Raw genomic sequence first — 23745 nt, forward strand, 5'->3', positions numbered from 1 at the left:
GCACCGTGACGCCATTGTTTATTTAATGTTTTTACCATTTACCATATATTGAATGACGGAACAAACCTCTCGAGTCCAAACATCCGGGTTAATATTTAAACCATTTGCAACGTCTTAACCTCCCAAACTTGACCCGGCCCGTCCTCTTCCATCCTGTCCGGGGGCCTCTATGGTTTATGTCGTATCAGAGGAATCAGGGTCGGGTCGGTAAATAGCAAAACCGGCCTCCGAGCCGGCCCTATTGGTTCTATTCTGGTAGTTTGTCGGACCGGGCCGGCCATCTTTGAAGTTTTCCTTGGTCTTGTACCCAGCCGGGCCGGCCTCCGTTGAGGTTAGATCGATTCAGTCAGCTGGTGACTACATATATATATATATATATATATATATATGTAATATTTATATGTACGTGTGATCATACATTAGTGAGGATCCAATAGTGCTCCAGTGCTATTCTATACAGATACAGTGTACAATATACAATAGATATATTGCATATTTGGTGACAAAAATTTGTAATCATACCTAACAGTTATGAAAATTGGAGTTCTAACAAATTATTTATGTAAATTTTTTGTATTTAAAATAATTCAATTAAAGTTAAAAGGCTTCCCGCTTTCTTTGCAATTTATTTAATAAAATGAACTGAGTCTTTGTCAAAAACTCTGATTTTTAAGTTCCTATATCTTTGCAATCCAAAGTCGTAGACCTAAGATATTTTAAACCATGAATTCTGTTAGATCATAGATTCTATTAAAAGTTTGAAATATTAAAGGTTTACACCTCAGTTTGCATAATATAGGGATTAGACAATCCGAGTTTCTGGAAAAGACTGAATTCCTTTCACAATTTGTTGAATATTTAGAGGCTATCCAAAATTATCTTTATTCCATTATGCGTCATTTTATTTTGCTGCATTATTTCATGCAGCCGCATGCGTCATTTTCAAAATCAAATTAGACTCTCAAATATTTTTTGAAAAACTTTTAATAATTTGATTTTTTTACAAAAGCAAAATTAGATGGAAATAATAAATTACTGAAATTTTAGTTTAGAATTCTTGTTAATTTTAAATTTAATACAAAATTGAAAAGAATTGGATTTTTCAATGGACAGTTTTCAAGTAATAAAAAAAATTTGGTAATTATAAATAATTGCCAGTTCCAGTAAATATTTTTTCTTCATCATCAAAACATTATTAAGTTTACATAATGTATTTTTATAATTAAATTAACTTTTGAAAGATAAAACATGAGTAGATAAATGATAAAAAAGTAGCAATTTGCTACCGAATACTTTCACAGAATCTTAAAAAATTTCAATTACCTTTTTTGGGTAAAAATTTTTTTTCTTTAACTAAAAGATAAAATGAATAATTACAATTTTAGTAGCACTTCAAAAGATTCAAATTAAAATCTAAACTTTTTCTTTAGAATTTGCTTAAAATTTAACTTATTATGCAATAAATAATTAATGGAAGGGAAGGGGGGGGGGGGATGGAATTAGAAATAATGTTAATAAATACTATTTCAGATTTTTAATGTTCAGTACAATGTAGTAACAATTCTTCAAAAGTTTTCATAGAAAAGTGAAAATAAAAAAAAACCTCAAATCATATCATATACATGTAACTAGTGACGATCAATATATACATTTTAAAATAAAATTTACGAAATAAACTTTTTTAGAAATCTTTAAAAATCTACAAAATTATCGGCGAAAATCTACGAAATTGAGACGAATACGAAGGAAGGACATTTTAAGAATATAAAGGTAATACAAAGGAATTGAGTCTTTGCCCTAAAATCAAATTTTCTAATGCCTATATCTTTGCAACCTGAAGATGTAAACCTTTGATATTTCAAACCTAGATCATTTGATCCAACCAAATACATAGTTTGAAATATCTAAGGTCTACGACATTGGGTTGAAATATGAAATAAAATTACGAAAAATTTAAGTGTGTAATAACAATAAATACATATTTTTAGGATTTAAATTTTTCAAACATCTCTTAGATTTAAATACTTTCAAATATATATATTTAAAGAAAGATTGATCAGAAATATTTAATTTTCAATTTATTTATCTGGAATTTAGAATTCAAAATTTTAAAATTCCAAGAAATATGAGACTGACGTGACTCACTAAATATTTCTGGTACTGTTTATACATAGTGATGGCGCGTTCGGCTTTTTAATCATTTTGTTCGTTCATCGTTCGTGAACGACCCATTTCAATCTTCTATTTGCAATCGTTAATTGATTTCGTTCGTTCCCAAGATTATCATCATTTTCTTCTATTACGTTCGTTATCTCACTTAACAATCGTTCAGTAAAATTGTTCGTACAGTAAAATTGTTCGTACAGTAAAATAGTTCATTCAGTAAAATCTTTCGTTTAATAAAATCGTTCGTTCAGTTAAGAAATGATCGTTGTTTTTAAAAATTTTGCTCGACAAATTTGTTCGTCAGTAAAAAATGATCGTTTTTTCAAAATAAATAGTTCAGTAAAAACTATTGGGTTTTTTCAAGTTCGTTTAAGCGATTCTAATTCGTTCGTTTTTATTTTTACATTGTTTGTTTTAAAAAAACCCAATAATTTAAGTTTCTCTGAACGATCCATTTCATTCATCCATCGTTCGTTTTGTTCTGAACGAACCTCTTTTTACGAAAAATTTCGTTTGTTCAAAAAAAACTACGCCCATCTCTAACTGTACAGCTGTATGCATGTGTTTACATTTTCCTTACACTAAATGTAAACAAAGTTTGTTGTTTAACAATATGTCTGTTATCTACTCTTAGATCCTAAATCCTTTTTTAACCCCTTTTTTTATAACTTTTGCAGTTATAAGTTTATACAAAAAAATTTATATTTCGTTTAAAGATTATTATAGCAATTATTAAAACTATATATAATTTTCATGTCAAGAAGTGATTTACAGAAGGGTCAAAAAAAAAGAATAGAAATTGAAAAATCCAAGAATAAAAAAAATGAAAAATTTAAATGTTACATATTATAAATATACGTTGAATTAAACTTCTGTAATAATCTTGATGAAGCTTCAGAAATTTGAATATTGTTTTTATGTAAAGTTAAAGTTTAGAAAAATTAGTTGTTTTTGTGACTTTTTTGCTCAAGATTTGCCCATATTTTTTTGTAAACGGAGTTGACCATAGGAACAAGATTAGAATTTAAACTGCAACTTATAGATAAAGCATTTACAGACGAAGCACTTTAGCAATCATCTGTAAACATTCAATTTAAAATGCTTTTTTATTTTTCTACAACAAAAACTGGACTATCCATAAAGATGAGACTTCAGAGACGATATTCCAGAATTTATTAAGTAATTTATCTTGCATTCAGGGTTCCTTGTAGACCAAACCTGTCATATTTCTGTGTTTAATCATTTAGTAAACCATGAAAAATACTCAATTGAATACAGAAACCAGAAATCAAGTTTCAAATCGTCATATTCTAAAAGTTTCGGGTCGTCTTTACAGTATAATTCTTTGTGGGTAACCCTGTATTCCATTTCAGACAGTGTTCCTTTCTTTGTGAAAATAAGTTTATTTGTTTATACAGCTGGACCCCGCATATTACTTCCCCCCTGTTGAATAAATATTATGTCCCTGTTTTAGGTATGTAATAATGCAATGCAGTGCTCACTCCTCTATGTTCTGGGCATTTTAAGCTTTCTCTCTCTTCTCGCTTTCTCCCAGTCAAAACAATCCAAAGATGGAAAACTGAGATTACAGCCGAAACTTAAACCTTTACAGAGGGTAAACCAAGGATCAGAGAAACCGGAGTTGAACCCGGAGTATCTAGGGTTACCCGGAGAACCAGAGTACGAGATCGACACCTCGGACCAGGAGAAAGTGAAACCGTCCAGGGGTTCAAGTGAGCGGCTTGATAAGGTTCTACGTGGAGAGAAACGAGGTTTAAACCAACAGGAATCTGAATCTCAAGCTTCCTTTATTTCCAGGTATTTATTGTTTTTAGACAATTCTTTTACTGAAAAATTCGAATTTTCAGATCAAATATTTAAAATGAAAATGATACTTTTTCATATAAAGAAATGTCCAATTTATTTTTCCCTTTCAATATTTCTAATCTAAGGATTTCATCTACTTGCGTTAACGTATATGAACTCAGTATTAAAGAAATGAATATCAGTCTACAAAAGTGTTGCAGTAAAAAAAACAGAATGCTGTTAACAACTTCTAGAAGTTGCTAACAGCATTTGTTGTACAGAGATGCAGAGTATATAATATATACTATAGGGGAAATTGTAGAAAGTTCATTTTATCATTAACTTTCATTAATTTTGAATTACATGAACAGGCCGGCTAGTAACTGGCAGTTTCTTTAGAGGGGGGGGGGCACACAGAGTAAAGATGTGGAAAAGTCACTCTTACACAATAAATACTTATTTCACCATACATTTTGTCTTTCATGTGGGGGGGGGGGAGTCCCGTTACGGCCTTGTTAATTATGTGAGACATTTTCCACACAAACATTAGAATATTCGCCTTCCATCAAAGTATGAAGGATGAAAAACTCCTTTTTTAATGAGCAGAAATTTAAATTGCATGCTGCCTCAATGTCGGGCAGTTGACATTCTATACAATGTTATAAAAAAGTTGGAAAACATTTTTATATTTATATTTGGGGGATTAACCTTCTTTAAACCTGTTAAACTGAAAACTTAATTAGACAGAAGATAGGTACAATTTGTTCGACATTACTTGCATGCCTTTGTGACCTCGTACCTCCTTTTTTTCCGCCCTAACATGAGAAAAGAAAATTGAATATTAGAAATTCAAAACATTCTTGTTCTTTTCAAAAGCCCTGCAATATCCGAAATAAGAGGAGTGATAATTGAAAACATAAAAGATTTAATCTTACCTGCAGTTTACTTTTATAGTTTGACGTGGAAACGCGGGGCCTATGGGGGGAGAATCTAGGATTAAGTGGTATTGTTGGTTTCCACTACCCCAGCTGGGTTCCAGCCAAACCATGGAAAGATGAAAAAATTAGCGTTTCCCTTGGAACATTCTTTTTAATCTAAATCCTATACTTGGGTTAAACAGCTAAAGTACTGGCATAATAATTTTCATAATTAAAAAAATGTTAAAGAAAAACGACTAAAAATTTGATTTGATTTTTAAAATTTTATCAATAGATAAAAAATCAATAACCTGTATCCTGTATACTGTATCATGTGGAAAATATTTTTATAATTTAAGCACCATATCAAGGACAACCGTTTACGGGGAACGGTTGTTTTTTACAACTAACGAACGATAAACCATCCTTAACGACACAAACGTTAGCGAACGGTATAATTTATATACATTCGTTAATCACTAAACGAAACGAATGTGAAAGGAAAGGTATTTAAAGTAAGGAACGCAGAACGAGCGATTAAGCGCAATGTCCTCGTCAACGAACGGTTTCAAAAATAAAGAACGTACCCACCCAGTCCTAATTATAACCACAATAGAAACTAACTAAACTTTAATTCTTTGTAAATTGAATACAAGAAACTGATTGGTGATTATGTACCTAAGGTTATGATCGTACATCATTAGGTTCCAAAGATATTTGAAAAAGAAAATTGCCTGAACTATGGATGCAGAAAACATATTATTCTGTAATAAACCGAAGGAAATGTTCTCCCACGGTATTTTGGGATCTTATCGGACAATAGAAGCCATTCAGTGCAAGAACAAATTATTTTGTTTTTATTTTTTGATTTAATTAGCGAACTTTTGAAGTTCAATGATCCCACAGTTTCAAGTGTTGTTGTGTTTTACTAGGTTTGCTTCACTGATGTTACAAAGGAGAGCGTGACTGTTTAAAAGCATTATGAACGTATTTTAATTACTTTTCATATTCACTGTAAGCTAAGGTTCATTTGATAGATACAAACTAAAAAAGACAGAAAAATGGGATAGTATACTTAATGAATCATTTTTAACTCAATTTAAAATTTTCAAATCAAAAACATTGAACGTTCTGATTTTTCTTTTCAATACCCAATTCCTAGAAATGTTTTGGGCCGGTTCCTTTATAGTGACGTAATCGATTAACTTTAATACTAATATTTATTCTCCACCTACAAGCACATTAGAAATAGTATTCTACACAACGTGATAATAAGTACATACATCGCAGAGGTGTGAGCAGTGAGAAAGCAACCATGCAAAATTGTGTCTACTATATCATCTGTTTTACTTTTATAAAGTACAGTGAGTATGGAATAGGAAGACGACATTATTGCAATACTTAAGTGTATTTGGTGTTACAAAGCAAATAGTTTTAACAGACACTTAAATAAAATCACTTATTTAGTGAAATGGGCCTTTTTACACTGCACAATTGCTGTGTTTCGTACGTCGTCATTGAATTTTTTAAAGTCAAAACTTGACTCTAAAAGTCGTCTTACTATTCCAGAATGTTCTGGTTATCACTGTACATATATTCATACATTTAAACTTCATTTTTAGTATCTGTCAATTGAAATTTGATCAAAATCTTTGAGATTTTAGATTTTTAAAATTTTAAATTTTTTTTTATTTGTCAAACATTGTTTCGAACTTAATTAAGCTAGCTGTGCTTTGTACAGTTTCGATAAACCAACATAATCTATCCTTTACAGTAATCTTTATGCATAAAGTAGTGATCTCCGTTTTTTTATGTCAGATCATAATTCGGGTAACCGGTTCGTTGCGTTTTCTCTCGTTTCTTTGTTTCAAAGTTTGATAAAGGAACTTGGTAGTTCCACCTTGTTTCTTACCTTGTTTTGATAATGTCCCTTTTAAAATTTGAGGCAAATTGGTCAAGGGGTTCCTGAATTATGATCTGATCTGCATTGTATATAGGTATATGCAATTCAATTATAAAAAGGCATGCTAGCTTTTGATATTTGATTAAACATTTCAAACATCTATTAAAAAGTTTTCTACACTATTGCCGCCAGCCCCCCCCCCCCCCCCCCCCTCCATTCTATACGGTGTTATTAATGAATGTTTGAATCAATTCCTACATGGGTCAAATAGTGCTGACCCGGCTAATCTTTTGCCAAATATTAGATCTAGGTGGACAAATTGGGTATTATGAGCAGCTGTACAAAAATGGATATTTGACAAAAATTAGATGTAACAAAATCTTTCATGTACACAATTATTTTCATGTACACAATTGTTTAAAAAAGAAATGCAGATGATATATTTGATGATATATAAACAAAATACTATAAGTTTTATCATGTTTGATATTGTAACATTTAAATAACAATATAATAGAGAAAAAATACTAGGTCTTGCAAAAATATTTGCTGTTTCTTGTTAATTATCTGCAGGCTTTTCCCCCTCGTACTTTGTTAAACAAACAACAATTTTCAGGATTTTCTGTTTCCAATTGTTGTCAAGTTTTAAACTTTTGAATTCTAACCAACCACAATTTCTCCTCTTAAACCTTAAAGTACAAACTTATAATATTACAAAATACAAATCTATGTAATAAAGCACAATTATTCGGCTAGGATGGTTACAATTTTTTTTTACCAAATATGGCCCATTAAATTATTTTGTCTAACCTTCTGAATCTGAAATTTTGATTTAAAATATAAATATTCGTTATGAATTTGATTTAAATTTCGGATAAAAAGAGGAGATTGAAATCCTTTTCAGTAGATTTGAATATTGAATTTTGAATGAAATTGATAGATTAGAATATTCTAGAAGCTCAACACCATCAGTTGAGTTGGACCAATATTTTTGCAATATAACTTACATTGGGTTTTCTATTAATCAAATTTAGAGTTTCGAGAGTTGAGCGCGATTGCCAGGCATTTCATCCGCAATTTGTGTTCTTTATTAAAGAACCTTTAAAGAGATATTTTTTCTATGGTCTTTTTTGAGGCCATAATGTAGGACCACTGTATTCTAGAATAAGGATTGATGTAGGACCACTGTATTCTAGAATAAGGATTTATGTAGGACCACTATTCTAGAATAAGGATGGGTGTAGGACCTCTGTATTCTAGAATAAGGATTGATGTAGGACCACTTCTCTACAATAAGGATGGGTGTAGAACCACCGTATTCTAGAATAAGGATTGATGTAGGACCACTGTATTCTAGAATATGGATGGGTGTAGGACCACTATTCTAGAATAAGAATTGATGTAGGACCACTTTTCTACAATAAGGATGGGTGTAGGACCACTGTATTCTAGAATAAGGATTGATGTAGGACCACTTCTCTACAATAAGGATGGGTGTAGGACCACCGTATTCTAGAATAAGGATTGATGTAGGACCACTGCATTCTAGAATAAGGATTGATGTAGGACCACTGTATTCTAGAATAAGGATTGATGTAGGACCACTGTATACTAGAATAAGAATGGGATGTAGGACCACTATTCTAGAATAAGGATTGATGTAGGACCACTGTATTCTTGAGTAAGGAAGGGTGTAGGAACACTATTCTAGAATAAGGATTGATGTAGGACCACTATTCTAGAATAATTGATTGATGTAGGACCACTGTATTCTAGAATGATAATTTAACCTAACCTACAAATCACTAATGCTTAAAAGAAAGTGTCTCTCTGGACATTTTGATTAATATCTTGATGACGACAGCAGTTCAGGATATTCTTCAATAAAATATTTCATCCAACATTTTTAGTATTTTATTAAAATTGGTCAACTTGCTGCTTTTTAGATAACTCTAAACTATTTGATAAATAATGTTTTTTTTAAAATAAAGATTCTGCTTTTAATCGTTTTAATTTTCCTGAATTAATGATAAAATTATTCACTTAAAATTGTGAATTACTGAATGAGTGGGGGGGGGGTAGTTTACCTAATTGACAAAGGGAGGGGTAAATAATTTTTGGTAAAAAATATGAAAAAGAATGAAAACCCTTGCCTGTTGATATCTAATTTTTAATTTTTACCCCCAGATCTTGAAAAGCAAAAATACACCCCTGCTTGAATCTATAATTGTGAATTAAATCCCATGTGAGGTAGACCTAGGCCTAGGAGAGTAGAGAGGGGGAAGATTAGACCTAGGACTAGGAGAGTAAAGAGGGGGCAGATTGCCAATTTATCAAAATTATTTGAAGGATTTGAAGGTTAAAGATAAACACATGGGGAAATGGGTAGACGTATAAGGTAGATAGGTAGAAGTAGATATTCATATTTTTTATTCAACTACAAAGCATGAGATAATAAAAATAAAAATAGATAGGTATATTATAGGTAGATAGGTAGGAAGATAAATAGGTAGACAGGTAGATAGGTATAGATAGGTAGATAGGTATATAGGTATAGATAGGTAGATAGGTAGATAGGTAGATAGGGAGATAGGTAGATAGGTATAGATAGGAAGATAGGTAGATAGGTAGATAGGTAGATAGGTAGATAGGAAGATAGGTAGATAGATAGATAGGTAGATAGGTAGATAGGTAGATAGATAGATAGATAGATAGATAGATAGGTAGATAGATAGATAGATAGATAGATAGGTAGATAGGTAGATAGATAGATAGATAGATAGGTAGATAGATAGATAGGTAGATAGATAGATANGGTAGATAGGTAGATAGGTAGATAGGTAGATAGGTAGATAGGTAGATAGGTAGATAGGTAGATAGGTAGATAGGTAGATAGGTAGATAGGTAGATAGGTAGATAGGTAGATATTTATATTTACATTTCTGGATTTTTCAGATTGTTGAGTTCTGTGATAAACTTTAAAATGGCCGAAGATTTAGCAGACAGGTAAATAAGATTAAAAAAATGTAAAAATTATTTTGAATTGCAAAAAAATGATGCAAGTAGGTTTGGAGGTTTGATAAGATGAAAGAATGAATGAATAATGAAGAAGTTGAAATGGATTTCTAAATAGATGAATTATTAATAAAGAAAGTTCAATGTTTGTTTAAACAGTAATTTGTGACATAAACGTCTTTATCAAAAATTAAAGAATTTTCCATAATAATAAAACTAAAACATAAAATTATTATTGTTTAAACCTAATATCTTTGCAACCAGATGGAAAAAGTTATTCAAGTATATACACGAAATCGAACCGAGAAAAAGTTCACAAGATTATTTTTACTCAAAATTTTCAAAATTTAACATAATTTGATTTAACTTTATCTTGAAGCGTAAAAATTAAGTTCAACGTTTCGCCAAATTATAATTACTGTAACTGTAACAATTTTTAACTTAAAAAATTTATTTTGGTTAAGGGGTGTGGGAACAAGCTCACGCATACAAATAAAACGATATATTAGTAAACCTATTTCCAGTTTGTTATTGAGGTCTTTCTCTTATTTTGCTCTGTTCAAGATCGGTTAAAAGTCATGTACCCAACGATTTGTGTTGCGCCGTTGTCTTAAAAACTTGGGTAACCCCATAATCCATAGTAAACACTTATTTTACGCGGGCTGATCTTGCTTCCTGTTTTTCCTTAGGTTTAACTATTTGGTTTGGTTAAATTTTAAGCTGGATTTTGTTATGTTCTTTTGTCCTTTTCTCATAACAACATATGACACAATTCTTTGAACAACTTTAATATATATGTAAATATAAATATGTAATTACGTATATTCTTTTTAATATTAAGAATATAATTTTAACAGGACAAAAAACAGCTTTAAGCTATCTGAGCTGCTGTAATTGTATTTTTATTTTCATTTTTATCTATTGTTTAATTTGTTATTATGTTTGCTGCAGAAAACTATATGATTTGATTGATTGATTGTTTTAAGGCTGGATGACCTAATCTGTGCCTGGGATAAAGTGATGGGAACAGATTTTGAAACCTTGATTCTTCTCCTCTTAGGTAATAAATATATAAACTAGCAAAAGTTAAAATGTTCTTTATTTTATTTTAAAAAAAGGGAAAAAAAATTTCCATCTTGAAAAAATGGAATTTTTTAGCCTCTTTTACCAAAGGGTTCCCTTAAAAAGATTTGAGCCAATTTGGTACAGTCTTTAAGCCAGCAACAGCCAACATATAAATATACATAAACTAGAAATTCAAGGCGCTTCGCGCCCTTCTTTCTAGCCTTAGAGGGCGCTTCGCGCCCATCTCCTAAATTAATTGTGAACATGTTCTCTTTGTGTACATCGTAAAACAAAACAAAAATAATTCGCGGATTTTCAAAATTTTAAAAAATTTAATGACGATCGAATTTTGATGGAGACAAATATTTGAAATTTTGATGATTCATAAACCTTCCCTGGAGTCCCTAGATGTCCCACAAAAAATTTGGGCCCGATCGGTTCAGCCGTTTTGACGTTTATTGGATACAAACAAACAAACAAACAAACAGACAAACAGACAGACAGACAAGCCAAATTTATATATAGATGAGCGAAGAGCTTTATTATATTAACCAGCTGAAGTGCACGGCCTCGCCCGTGGAATTTAAAAAAACACTATAAAAAGTTTAATTTTAAATAATAGAATTTTGAATATGTATTTATATGAGCAAAGAGCTTTTTATATAGATATAACTACACACTAGACAGAAGGAGAAGGACAACTGGTAGGACATGTGACCTCGTAGCTCCTCTAGTTTTGATTTTACGCAGAAGTGCAGTTTCATCCGTTAATTCAAAACCTGGACAGCTCGTAAATGTTATTTGTAACTAGCTGAAGGGCCGTTGGAAAAAATTTGGAAAAAAAAATTTGAAGAAAAAACCATTTAGAATTTTGTTTAGCCTATAACACCCCCCGGCCACCCATGGGTGTCAACAAAGAATTTCAACCAAATCCGTCCAGCCGTTTGGCCGGCTATATGCAACATATATATATATGAATGTTTGTTTATTATATAGATTTTTTTTATTTTTATTTTCATATACAAGTCAGTTTACTCAACTTAGATATTTGACCAAGCCAGGAACATTAAAATAGAGATTACTACTTTATATTTATAGAATTTTCAATATCTGTTTATGGGTTCGTATGTCCGATCATAATTCAGGTATCCCTTGGGCCTTGATGGTGAAACTCGGTAGTACCACGGGCATGTTCTTAACTTGGTTTCAATTCTTAGTTCAATGAGTTAACTTATTATAATTCTTAACATTTCCTTTCATAAAATCCGTTTCCTTTAAAAAAACAATTTCCTTTTATAAAAACCATTTCCTTTTATGAAAACCATTTCCTTTTATAAAATCCATTTCCTTTTATAAAAACCATTTCCTTTTATAAAAACCATTACCTTTTATAAAAATCCATTAAAATCCATTTCCTTTTATAAAAACCATTACCTTTTATAAAAATCCATTTCCTTTTATAAAAATCAATTTTCTTTTATAAAAATCCATTTCCTTCTATAAAAACCATTACCTTTTATAAAAATCCATTTCCTTTTATAAAAATCCATTTCCATTTATAAAAACCATTACCTTTTATAAAAATCCATTTCCTTTTATAACAACCATTTCCTTTTATAAGAACCATTTCCTTTTATAAAAACCATTTCCTTTCAGAATTAATTAACTGTCAAACCTGAAACTAAAAAATTGAATATTTGATGTCTGCAAATTTTCTTTTTGATCTAGGATTTTTAAATAGAAGATGAAATATATTAGGGTTTGGAGAGTATGCTAGAAGAATATTATAAAGAAATCAGAGCAGAGTCGGAAAGGAATTGAGTCTCTGATTCAAACTCTGATAGTCTAAACCCTTTATTTAGACCTTAGATTTGCCAAGCTAAGACGTCTGTCAGATCAAATAATCTAAGGACTACGACATTGGGTTGCAAAGATTTGCTGCAAAGACTCAATTTCTAAAGAAAGTATCGGTAACGAAACTCCCAATTTTTCTTTTTGAGGGTCTAGACATCTACGGAGATATAATTTAAGAAATCAGAATACTAAAGAAACAATATGAAATAATATTTCTAAACACTTACACAAGTATTGTTTTCTACGGAACTGCCTGACCCATTCATGAAACCGGGTTTTCAATACTGGGGTTTATGATCGATGATTCCCTGTTTTAAGTTTCAGGTTCAGCAGAACTTATTTGCACTTTCTTATGTTTGTATGTCAGGGTGTGTGTGTGTTACCTTTAGCATGCCAAACCAAATATATTATTAAGAACAATATGGTGGCAATCAGAATTTGGATAAATTATGCATGACGTCATTGATGTTAAATGTGACAAAATAACAAAATCAAAATAGGATACAGTCGATCTAATATTACCATTGGAACTGTATTTGATAAGTAAAAGTAATACAAATATTTACGTACATTTTCTCTCCATCCTCTTCTGAAAATTGTATTACTTCTTTACTTTTTAATATTTCCCGAGATGGGAGGGAAAAGAGGAATAGTTTTAATTATTTCTTTTTCTTCATTTTCTCAAATTACTGTGTTAATCCTTCCTAATCTTACCCTCCTTTACTTGTTTAGCTTTATCTTAATTCTCAGATTAAGATTATTAAGATTATTAAGATTATTAAGATTATTAAGATGTTAAATATAGCGGGCCAAACAGTTGGACTGAATTAGCTGAACTTTTTTGAGGAAACCAATAGGTATCCTGCAGGGGGTTAAAAGGCTATTTTTTTGAAAATTAGATTTTTTAAAATTCCAAGGGCAACGTCAGGCACTTTAGCTAGTTTCTCAAATCCTTGTATCTAAATTGTACAATACATCCAAAGTAACATTTAACCCTATTCCCGCTGGGGGGGGTCAATTTGACCCCCCCCTGTAGTTTTTTTTACATAACTCAAAAAGTATTGGTCTGAGGCTGTTGAAATTTTCTGACTTTTCTTACATACCCAAAGCCCTCCCTTTAGGCCTAAAACCGGGCTTTAATAATAACTGCCTGAGTCCTCAGGCACACTGCCTGAATGACTGCTTTTGCCTGTAGCAAACTAAATCTTTGTTTTGACCCACTTTCACTTGTCAGATTTTGATCAAATTTAGCTTTTTGGAAAGCCTATGACATAGGAAACGGATTGCACAAGTTTTGCGAAAAAAAAATTGCAAATTTTTTGCAAACAACCTGTCAAAGAAAATTTGCACATTTTTAGTTTTTCTTGATTAAAAATCAGGTTATTTAAAATTTTGCAAAAATTTTTGCATATTTGAAATGGCATGGTCAGGGCTTTTCAAAAATGTATTATTTGTCTTTTTTGGACAAATTTTTTTTGCAAACATTTTTACTATAAAACTGGATTTTGCGTTAAAAAATTCAATTTTCGCAAATTTGCAAATTTTTTTGCAGATTCTAAAAGTAGAGCACAAGAGCTTTCTAATGATGTATCATTTGTCATATTTGGACATAAAACATGGGATTTAGAGGGGGGGGGGTCAAATTGACCCTCCCCCCAGCGTATCCTGGTTTTCAAGTACCCCAGCGGGGATAGGGTTAAACCATTTACAATTATACAAAATACAATAAGTAAAGGTTAACATTGAAAAGGGTAAACTATGTTATGCTAAAAGGTTCTATTTTGGTTCAAACTTTGACTCAAAGAATGTTTATTCAATTTCTAGAATTATATTAATGAAAATATTGTTCTCCAGATCAAATCTATATAAAACAAGACATTCATACATATGTTGCCTATAGCTGGCCAAAAGGCTGGATCAATAAGGCTGACAATTTTCATTAAATTTTTTTTTCTTTTTCTTCGGGTAACGCCAGGGACTTTAGCAAGTAGTAAATAAATATAAAGTTGTAAGCTCTGTTTTTCTGTCTGTTTGTTCGTCCGATCATTACTCAGGAACCCCTGGACTGATTTGCCTCAATTTTTGACTGGGGAACTCGGGAGGCCAACGGGAATGTTCTTAGCTTTGTTTTAAGATATTAAATTCAGTGGGTTGTCTTTAATATTAGCGAAAATACAGTTTCCCGATAAAATCGATCAAGTGCGGGTTAACGGCGGGAGTAACTATGAGTACCCTGGGCAGCGCTGGGTTTCCAAGATAGTAAATACATATCACAGGAAAATAATGTTTTACTTCAATTAATGGTAAAAGAGGTATATCTAAAATTTCAGAATGGCAAATTTGTTTGCTTTTCAAACGTGTATTTCAGCCTTAAAAGACGAGTTTGACGAGAGTTGTGTAAAAAATGTATGCCTATTGCCTATTGAGTGTTGATTGACTGAATGTTTCTAAAAGTGTTTAAACAAATAAGCCTAATTTTTGTGTCGCGCTGGTGTCTGGTCAAATGATTTAAGTGTCCCCTTCTTTGTTCAGTTAGATTAACCAACTCCTGTTAACCACTTTTTTTCCTCTTATACTCCAATTTATTCTTTTTATTCTTTTCTCCTCACTACGAATTCCAAGAAATTATTTTAACATTAAATTCAATGTCTATGAAGCAAATTAGTTGCGTAAAACAAACTAAATTTCTTGAATTTGAACTTTGAAATTTGAATCCTCCAAATTCATTTTCACCTTTTACTCTACTTGTCAATATCCAGGGTAGTTAAATTGTGTTGGTTGAAAAAACAACAAAATAGTTGGACGGGTCTCAAAGGAATTAAGTCTTTGCTACAAACTCAAATTTTCTATTTCCTATATCGTTGAAACCTTATGGGGGAAACCTTTGATATTTCAAACTAAAATTTAAAATATCTAAGGTCTACGATAATGGGTTGTACGGATATAGGGATCTACAAATCTTGTTTAATTATGTATTAACTATTATTTAATTATTAATTAATTAGTTAATTAATTAATTATTAATTTTTATTTATAAAAACAAAAGCATCGAACAAAATTCAGAAAAAAGTTACTAAACCTAGCTCTGTTGGTTGTTTTTTATTTCCAAAACACTAATTGTTTTAAGTTAAATTGATATTGGATGAGATGTATTGTTTATTTTCTTTTCTATTCACGAGACATAACATGACATAACATTGTCAACAATTCTCCTCTGCATTCTTTTCTCCAATCAAATAGAAGAAATATTTCGAATAGATAATTTATTTTTATTTTAGAAGTCAGTTCTGAACAATATTGTAATTATGGTTTCTGTTTTTTATTTTGTTAACACATCACGTAAAACTAAAGTAAATTTCACGTAAGATTGAAATCATAAATGTTTTCAATCATAACTCCTCTTATTACAAAGCTATTGAGAAGAACAAATGATTAAAATCTTAATATGAAACCGGATAAATTTGCCTTTCTCATGCTTTTAAGTAAAATAAAAGTTAGAGGAAATGCGAGGTAACAAAGTTGGAAGAGTAATGTCACATAAACGTTGTTTTCTCCGTCTGTCTAGTTCAGTGTGACATATTCATATGAATGTAATTGATATATTAATATTAAACTTATTTGTCCGCGGCTTTTGATCTTAAATATGTAATACGACATTTTAAAAACTCTTGCTATATATTTATATATCTGGGATTTACATGTAGAAAGATTAGGATTTTTAGAAAGAAAAACTGCTTACTAAATGTTTTACAATTTATTTTTACTTTGCAACCAAATGTCGTAGACCTTATATATTTCAAACTTTGAATTCTGTTGGACCAAAAAAGTTTGAAATATCAAAGGTTTTCACGGCAGCATGGGTATTGGGATATAGGGATTTGAACATTTGACTTTGTGGCAAAGACTCTATTTATGTTGTAGTTTCTATTACAACAGGGAGGCAATAAAAATTATAATTTTTCCTGTCAATTTAATTATTTTCTTGTTTATTGTTGTTTTTAAGAATAAATAAGATTATAAAGAAATAATCGACTGAAGTGTAAGGTTTCAGTCACACTATACTTAACACGTGCGTCATGCAGTTAGACCTTGACAAACAATTATGGTTTAATTAACACAGAAACAATTTTTCTTCATTTGATTTTTTTGTTTTAGGATGGATTGGGTTTGGAGCAGTTATTTTTCTAATATCCCATATTATATACTCATCTTTGAGTACTGGTGAGAGTGGAGAAGTTTCCCCTGGAGTACCCAGCCCTTCAGTAGGAGGAGTATCCACTCCCCTCATTCCTCCCTATAAGGATATAGCTCAGAAAACTAGTCTTCCAAAAATTGCTGTTAATAATAATATTTCTAGGTAGGTTAAAAAACATCATTTATTTTTCTCATGAAATTAGTTTCTTTGTACAGTTTTTGAATGTCAAAAGTTTCAAACACATTTTTAAATTTTTTTAAGTTCCTACTTTAAAATGACACATTTTTTAATGTTTACAATTCTAGTCTGGACGCTGCTCAGTCAATTTCAAGTCTGGATAAAAGTGGACCAAAAACTGAACCCGGAGGAACACCAATCCATTCTAATGGATTAGTTCCAGCATCTGATATACCTACGGCAGTTGGCTCAGATCCTGACGTTGTTCAGTATGTAAATAAGGTATAATACCAACTTATAGATTAAATTAAAGGTACTGTAGGCGTAATTGAAAGTGACACTCCATTTGTAGAGGGGCATGTTCGATTTACAACAGTATTCTATAATTCTTCGAATAAAAAAAGGATATTTTACAGTTAAGAAATATTAAGAATTACTTCCTCGAAGTTGAAGAAAATAAATGTTAAAATTTGACTTTTTGAGAACCTCGTTTCAAGGAGTACATGCAACTTCAGCTGAGTGGAGATCACACTGTACGCTTAGCGTACACTACAGTTGTAATGCGATTTGTGAACACCATTTCATAGATATCCACACAAAGTTCACTGCCACAGACTACACAGACCGCTCATACACTCTACCTGAATAGGCTGAGCAGGCCTATAGTGTCCCGGCACGCCATGCTACGGTTCCATGTAATGTTTTTTGCTAGCTGACATCTCACGGCCATTTGTTGCATTCAGGGGTTAAGTTTTACATCTTTTAACCCCATCTCTGCTGGGGTACTTGAAAACCAGGATATGCTGGGGGGGGGGGGTCAATTTGACCCCCCCCTCTAAATCTCATGTTTGATGTCCAAATATGACAAATGATACATCATTGGAAAGCTCTTGTGCTCTGCTTTTAGAATCTGCAAAAAAATTGGCAAATTTGCAAAAATTTAATTTTTTATCGCAAAATCCAGTTATATAGTAAAAATGTTTGCAAAATAAATTTATCCAAAAAATGAAAAATTATACATTTTTGAAAAGCCCTTGACCATGCCATTTCAAATATGCAAAAATTTTTGCAAAATTTTAAATAACCTGATTTTTAATCAAGAAAAACTAAAAATGTGCAAATTTCCTTTGACAGGTTGTTTGCAAAAAATTAGCAATTTTTTTTCGCAAAACTTGTGCAATTCGTTTCCTTATGTCACAGACTTTCCAAAAAGCTAAATTTTATCAAAATCTGTTAAGTGGAAAAGGGTCAAAACAAAGATTTAGTTTGTTACAGGAAAAAACAGTCATTCAGGCAGTGTGGTTGAGGACTCAGGCAGTTAGTATTAAAGCCCGGTTTTAGGCCTAAAGGGAGGGCTTTGGGTATGCAGGAAAAGTCAGAAAATTTCAACAGCCTCAGACCAATACTTTTTGAGTTATATAAAAAAAACTACAGGGGGTGGGGGTCAAATTGACCCCCCCCCCAGCAGGAATAGGGTTAAAGAAATACTCCAATTTTAAAATAAACATAACGTTTATGAATATTGTCTATTTTTAAAGATCTTGCATTTTCTGTTCAAAGGATCTTTAAATATCCCTGAATACAGATGTCCCCTGAATGGTCGTGTACCGTACTATATATATATATCGCATATTATAGGTGTTAATCGATCTTTGTAACTCTCTTTTCTCTGTTCACTGCCCTCGATAATCAAAGTATCCTTCCGGCCCATCGTTGCGTGGAAGGGCACTTGAAATTACGCGTACAGTCCCTTTAAGCGTATTTTTGAAGTTCTAATATTATAAATATTTCTGAATTTTCTATTTCAGTGTTGGGAGTATATATACAATCATGAAAATATATCTAATGAGATAACGAGGTGAGAACTGTTAATCAGCTGCAGATATCATTGCTAGAAACATTATTGCTATAAACTTCTATCTATAAAGTAAAATTATAGTTTATAGTAAACAAGTAAGCGTTAGATAGGATAGTGGTTTCTAAAATGTATATACTGGGTGAAGTTAACTAGATTCATATTTATTTAATTATTTAATTACAGTTCTTATCAATCATGATGAAAGCATTTATGCTCAAGGGAATTGCGTGACGATTTCGAGATTGTCTTTTTAAGCGATTTTTATTTAGTATATTGCTTACTACTGAAAAAGCTGTATTTCGTAGAGTTTTCGTCTGCTAGAGTTATAATTTATTTGTTTATGTTTTTGATTGCATACGATTGTATAACAATAGATTCCTATATGCAAACAAAGTAAACTTGTCAAATTGTCAATCCTCACTGTTTATCTGGCAGAGACATTACCAGACACATCATTACCAGACACATCATTACCAGGCACATCATTACCAGACACATCATTACCAGACACATCATTACCAGACACATCATTACCAGACACATCATTACCAGACACATCATTAATGCCATTTACCGTTTTCATAAAATAAACTCTACCAGACGTAATTATATTGTGACTTTTATAATCAGGTATATACAATGCTGCTAATTACTAACGATCTCGAATTTGTCGCTTAATTTCCATGTTTATTGAGACACCCTATATCTAAGTATATAAAATAATCAGCCAAAATGGGCTCACAAGATGCACTGTCAAAGTTCATCATGGGTCATCAGTTGGATGTTAGTCGTACTTTATTTAATATTCAATTCTTATAAACAACCAATTTAGCAAACCTTGTAAATTATTATATTTTCTTTTCAGAATTTCTCCAATTTGTGATATTTAGACATTCCTAATTAAAGCACCTACGCCATTATAATGTCGCTAAACAAATTTAAAAGTTTCAAGAATTTTGAAAAATGAGAAAATAATATTATATATAAAGTAGAATGATAAGTTTTTATAACACCATTATTTTGTATCGCAGTGATGTAATACACGTTTTTGTACGGAAATTTTCTCTTTATTGAGAAAGTTACAATATTTAAGTCCAAAATTTGTACAATACTTAGTGCCAAAATAATAGTGTTATCGGTTATTTATAAAATGTTTGTGTACTTAATGTCTAGATATAATAAGCTTTTCAACAAATCAGAAATAAAAAATAAAAGTTAATGTCAACTTTATTGTATTTCAGACTGAAAAAATGTCTAGAAATATTCAAAATGAGAAAATACGAACCCCCAATGAAATTTTATATGACCGTGGTATTTTACAGCTAAAATAACATTAAAGCGCGTCTATAATAAAATGATAATGATCCAGTGATAAAATGCACCATAGTAGCTAAAATATGTTATATTTATCTAGATAATTCTGTTTTAGATTATGGTTCGAGAAAATGAACGAATTCACAAAAAGATCTGCCCTAGAGGTACAGTTTACATTCTCATCTCAACAAAATTAATTTGAAAATTAAATGCAGAATTTGTTAGAATTTAGAATAGTAAAGCTATACATGCATGTTCCTGCAAGCTGCAAGCTGTTTGTCTTTTTGAGAAAAAAATGGTTTTATGCTTTTTGATGATTAACGTATTGTTACAGCACAGCAACGAACTTGTGGTTGGTACACCACAGTACATAGAAGTAGAAAGAGGAGTGTACACGGCACTGCTTTATAATATATTTATGTTCAGGACGTAATATATGTTTATAATATATTTATGTTCAGGACGGATTGTATGTTGAGTTCCTTGGACTGGATTCAACTAGAGAGGGTGGTTCAAGGCTTGGGTTCAATAATATGACAGCAGAACCACTTCCTGGTGATAATATGGTAAATATTTTGGGATACTATTAGTGTTCAGAAATCATTTCTCTTGAGATAATTCAAAAATGTTACCCCCAGTCCAGAATGGGTTTAGGGGCTTATCATTGAATTGTTCACTCGAATTTAACAATTCAGTCCTTATCCCAGGAAGCTTGGACTTCTGATTACAATTTAACCAATTAAATATATTTTTAGCCTTTTCTCCCTTTACCTTTTTTGTCGGCCTATTCCTTGCGATAAAAAACTAAAAAGTATAAAAATACAACTCAGTAAGTTTTAAGATTTTTGAATTAGAGACCAAAGCGCCGCAATTGAATAAAAAGAAGTACGGGGTGTGTTAAAAATAAATGATTTGAATTTTTAAACTGAATTAAATGACGTATCAAAGATGGGAAAAAAACTTTCCCCACCAAAACTACTCTTTCATTTTTTCATTATTATTAATGTGTTGATCTCCAAATTGTATATTTTTAGTCTGTGACAAGTGATCTGAACGCTGAGTTTTCCTTTAAGTTGAAGACGACCCGTCCTCTCCGGGATAGAATAGAAGCAGCAGATTTTATACTTCTAGTAGACAGGATACGAGCCAGGTAGGACTAAACAAATTAATTCCATTTACTTTCATTAAAACATCAGCAGTTAACACATTACTTTTGTCATGATTAATGTCATAATCATCATACCTGTTGTTAGTTTTTTGTGCATCAAGTTTCATGTTAATATCAGTTTTCATTGAAACAGTTCTAGTTTTGCCGCGTTTCCATTAACACCTAGTTTCCAGCTTTGAAGTTTTTGCAAAAGATAGTTAATCTTGATTTTTCTTTTGTATGTTTATATAACAATACAGAAAAAAAATATAATGGGGGGGGGGGGTAGAGGGGTTAGTCCAACCTCCGTATGTGCCCCATCTTTCTTTTGTGTTTTTATTATAATACTTTTAATTAAACATCATGAACACTTTTCTTTACCCAACTGTTCATAAGTCTTGATTTAAAATATAAAATATCAGTATTAAATCAATTTCCACGTATTGATTGATAAATAAAGTTCCCCTTGACTGTATTGATAAATACATTGATTAACTAGGTTCTACTTGACTGTAGTCATTAATGAATTGATTAACTAGGTTCTCCTTGACTGTTTTCATTAATGAATTGATTAACTAGGTTTTCCTTGACTGTATTCATTAATAATTTAACAGCTATAGGTTCTCCTTGACTGTATTCATTAATAATTTAACAACTATAGGTTCTCCTTGACTGTATTCATTAATAATTTAACAACTATAGGTTCTCCTTGACTGTGATAAATGGTGAGAAATTAATTATTGCAAAGCTGGACGGGTGGCCAGATCTAAAACTCCGGGTCCAATCTCAAGCAGGGATTAGTGCAAACATTTCCAGGTATTGATTTAATCAGTTAAAATACGAAAATCCAAAAGATCTGTCAATTTTGAAATATTACATTTGATGAATGAAAGTGAGAAAATAAAATGGTTTTTTTCTTGTAAGGCAAAATAAAACTTTAAAATTTGAAATTGCCATTATTGTGAAATGAGCCTTGAAATTTAGCATACAGTGGGAGGCGATTTTATCAATAAGATAAAGACGACTTTCGAATTCAATTCTGATGTAAATTAAGCATGGATACACAAAAACTATAGAAGTCAAAAGAATTTATCAATTAAAAAAGCTTCTCTTTGATTACTTGTAAACTTGTAATTCGAAGAAAGCTTGTTAACAATCAAACCTTAAATAAAAAAGCCGTCTTCATTGTAGTGATATAATAGCTTACCACCGTATTAAATGAATAACATTTTTTAACGATTTGAAGAAATTTACACCGCTAGAATTTTAAAATTTTTATAAAAAAAATTAGGATTCAGAAAAATGTCAAAGACCTAAAGTTTAAACTTTTCCTCGTGAATCTCAGGATCAAGCATTGATCTCCGTTTAAGGCTGATCAATTTGATTTCTCTTCGATATCCCGTGTTGATAGTTGCCGGCAGGGATACTTTATATTTAGAGATCAAGCCACACTTGTATGCGATTTCATGAGCGCCTGATCCAATCAGGGTTCAGTCATGTGTTTGGTGACTAATCTAAACCAATAGAAATTGCATCTATCTATCTTATCATCCAATTAGAGATGAATCCTTATATCGGAGCTAAACATTAAATGTAAATATTTACTTCTACTGAAACCACAGTGAAGCATTGATCTACAATTTAAAAAGTGCCCGTATTAAATATCGAGATCAAGAATTATTATTAATAACAATATAATGATTTAAAATAATCCATCCACACAAAACTTTCGATCACTGATTAAGTTATTTTTTAAGTTAAACATTGAATCCCCAATTACAATTACAATCAAACATTTTGTCTCTAGATTGACTTGATTCAGTAATAGTTCTAAGTATCTTATTATTATTTTATATTTTCATCTGTAAACAGAATTTTTTATAAGTGATAATTTGGAAGTTTCCCAATTCATTAAAAAATAATCTAGAGAAGAGCAGAACCTCATAGAACTTATTGAAGAGATTTCAACTTCAGCTCTGAGAGGAGTTCAACTGGATATCAGGTAGAAGGGGACATCATAATGATTATGATAATGATGATAATGATGATAATGATGATAATGATGATAATGATGATAATGATGATAATGATGATAATGATAATCATGATAATGATGATAATATGATAATGATGATAGTTATGATAGTGATGATAATGATAATAATGATGATAATGATGATAATGATGATAATGATGATAATGATGATCATGATGATAATGATGACAATGATGATAATGATGATAATGATGATAATTATGATAGTGATGATAATGATGATAATGATGATAATGATGATAATGATGATAATGATGATAATGATGATAATG

At 31.1% G+C, this 23745-nt stretch overlaps 1 protein-coding gene across 1 annotated transcript; it reads left to right on the forward strand.

Moving 5' to 3' along the window:
* Positions 1-1534: 1534 nt before the first annotated feature.
* On the forward strand, positions 1535-23419 carry LOC111718040 (uncharacterized; the record flags this gene model as incomplete). Its single annotated transcript, XM_023493524.1, is given in 12 exon segments — positions 1535-1770; positions 3641-3984; positions 9748-9798; positions 10794-10867; positions 16882-17083; positions 17227-17380; positions 18907-18956; positions 20386-20434; positions 20732-20836; positions 21305-21420; positions 22120-22233; positions 23345-23419. Coding segments are annotated over 11 exon segments (1319 nt in total), but the record flags the coding sequence as incomplete, so codon positions are not given.
* Positions 23420-23745: the final 326 nt, after the last annotated feature.

The sequence above is a fragment of the Eurytemora carolleeae genome, unplaced genomic scaffold, assembly GCF_000591075.1.
Source record: "Eurytemora carolleeae unplaced genomic scaffold, Eaff_2.0 scaffold411, whole genome shotgun sequence".
NCBI classification, from domain to species: Eukaryota; Metazoa; Arthropoda; class Copepoda; order Calanoida; family Temoridae; genus Eurytemora; species Eurytemora carolleeae.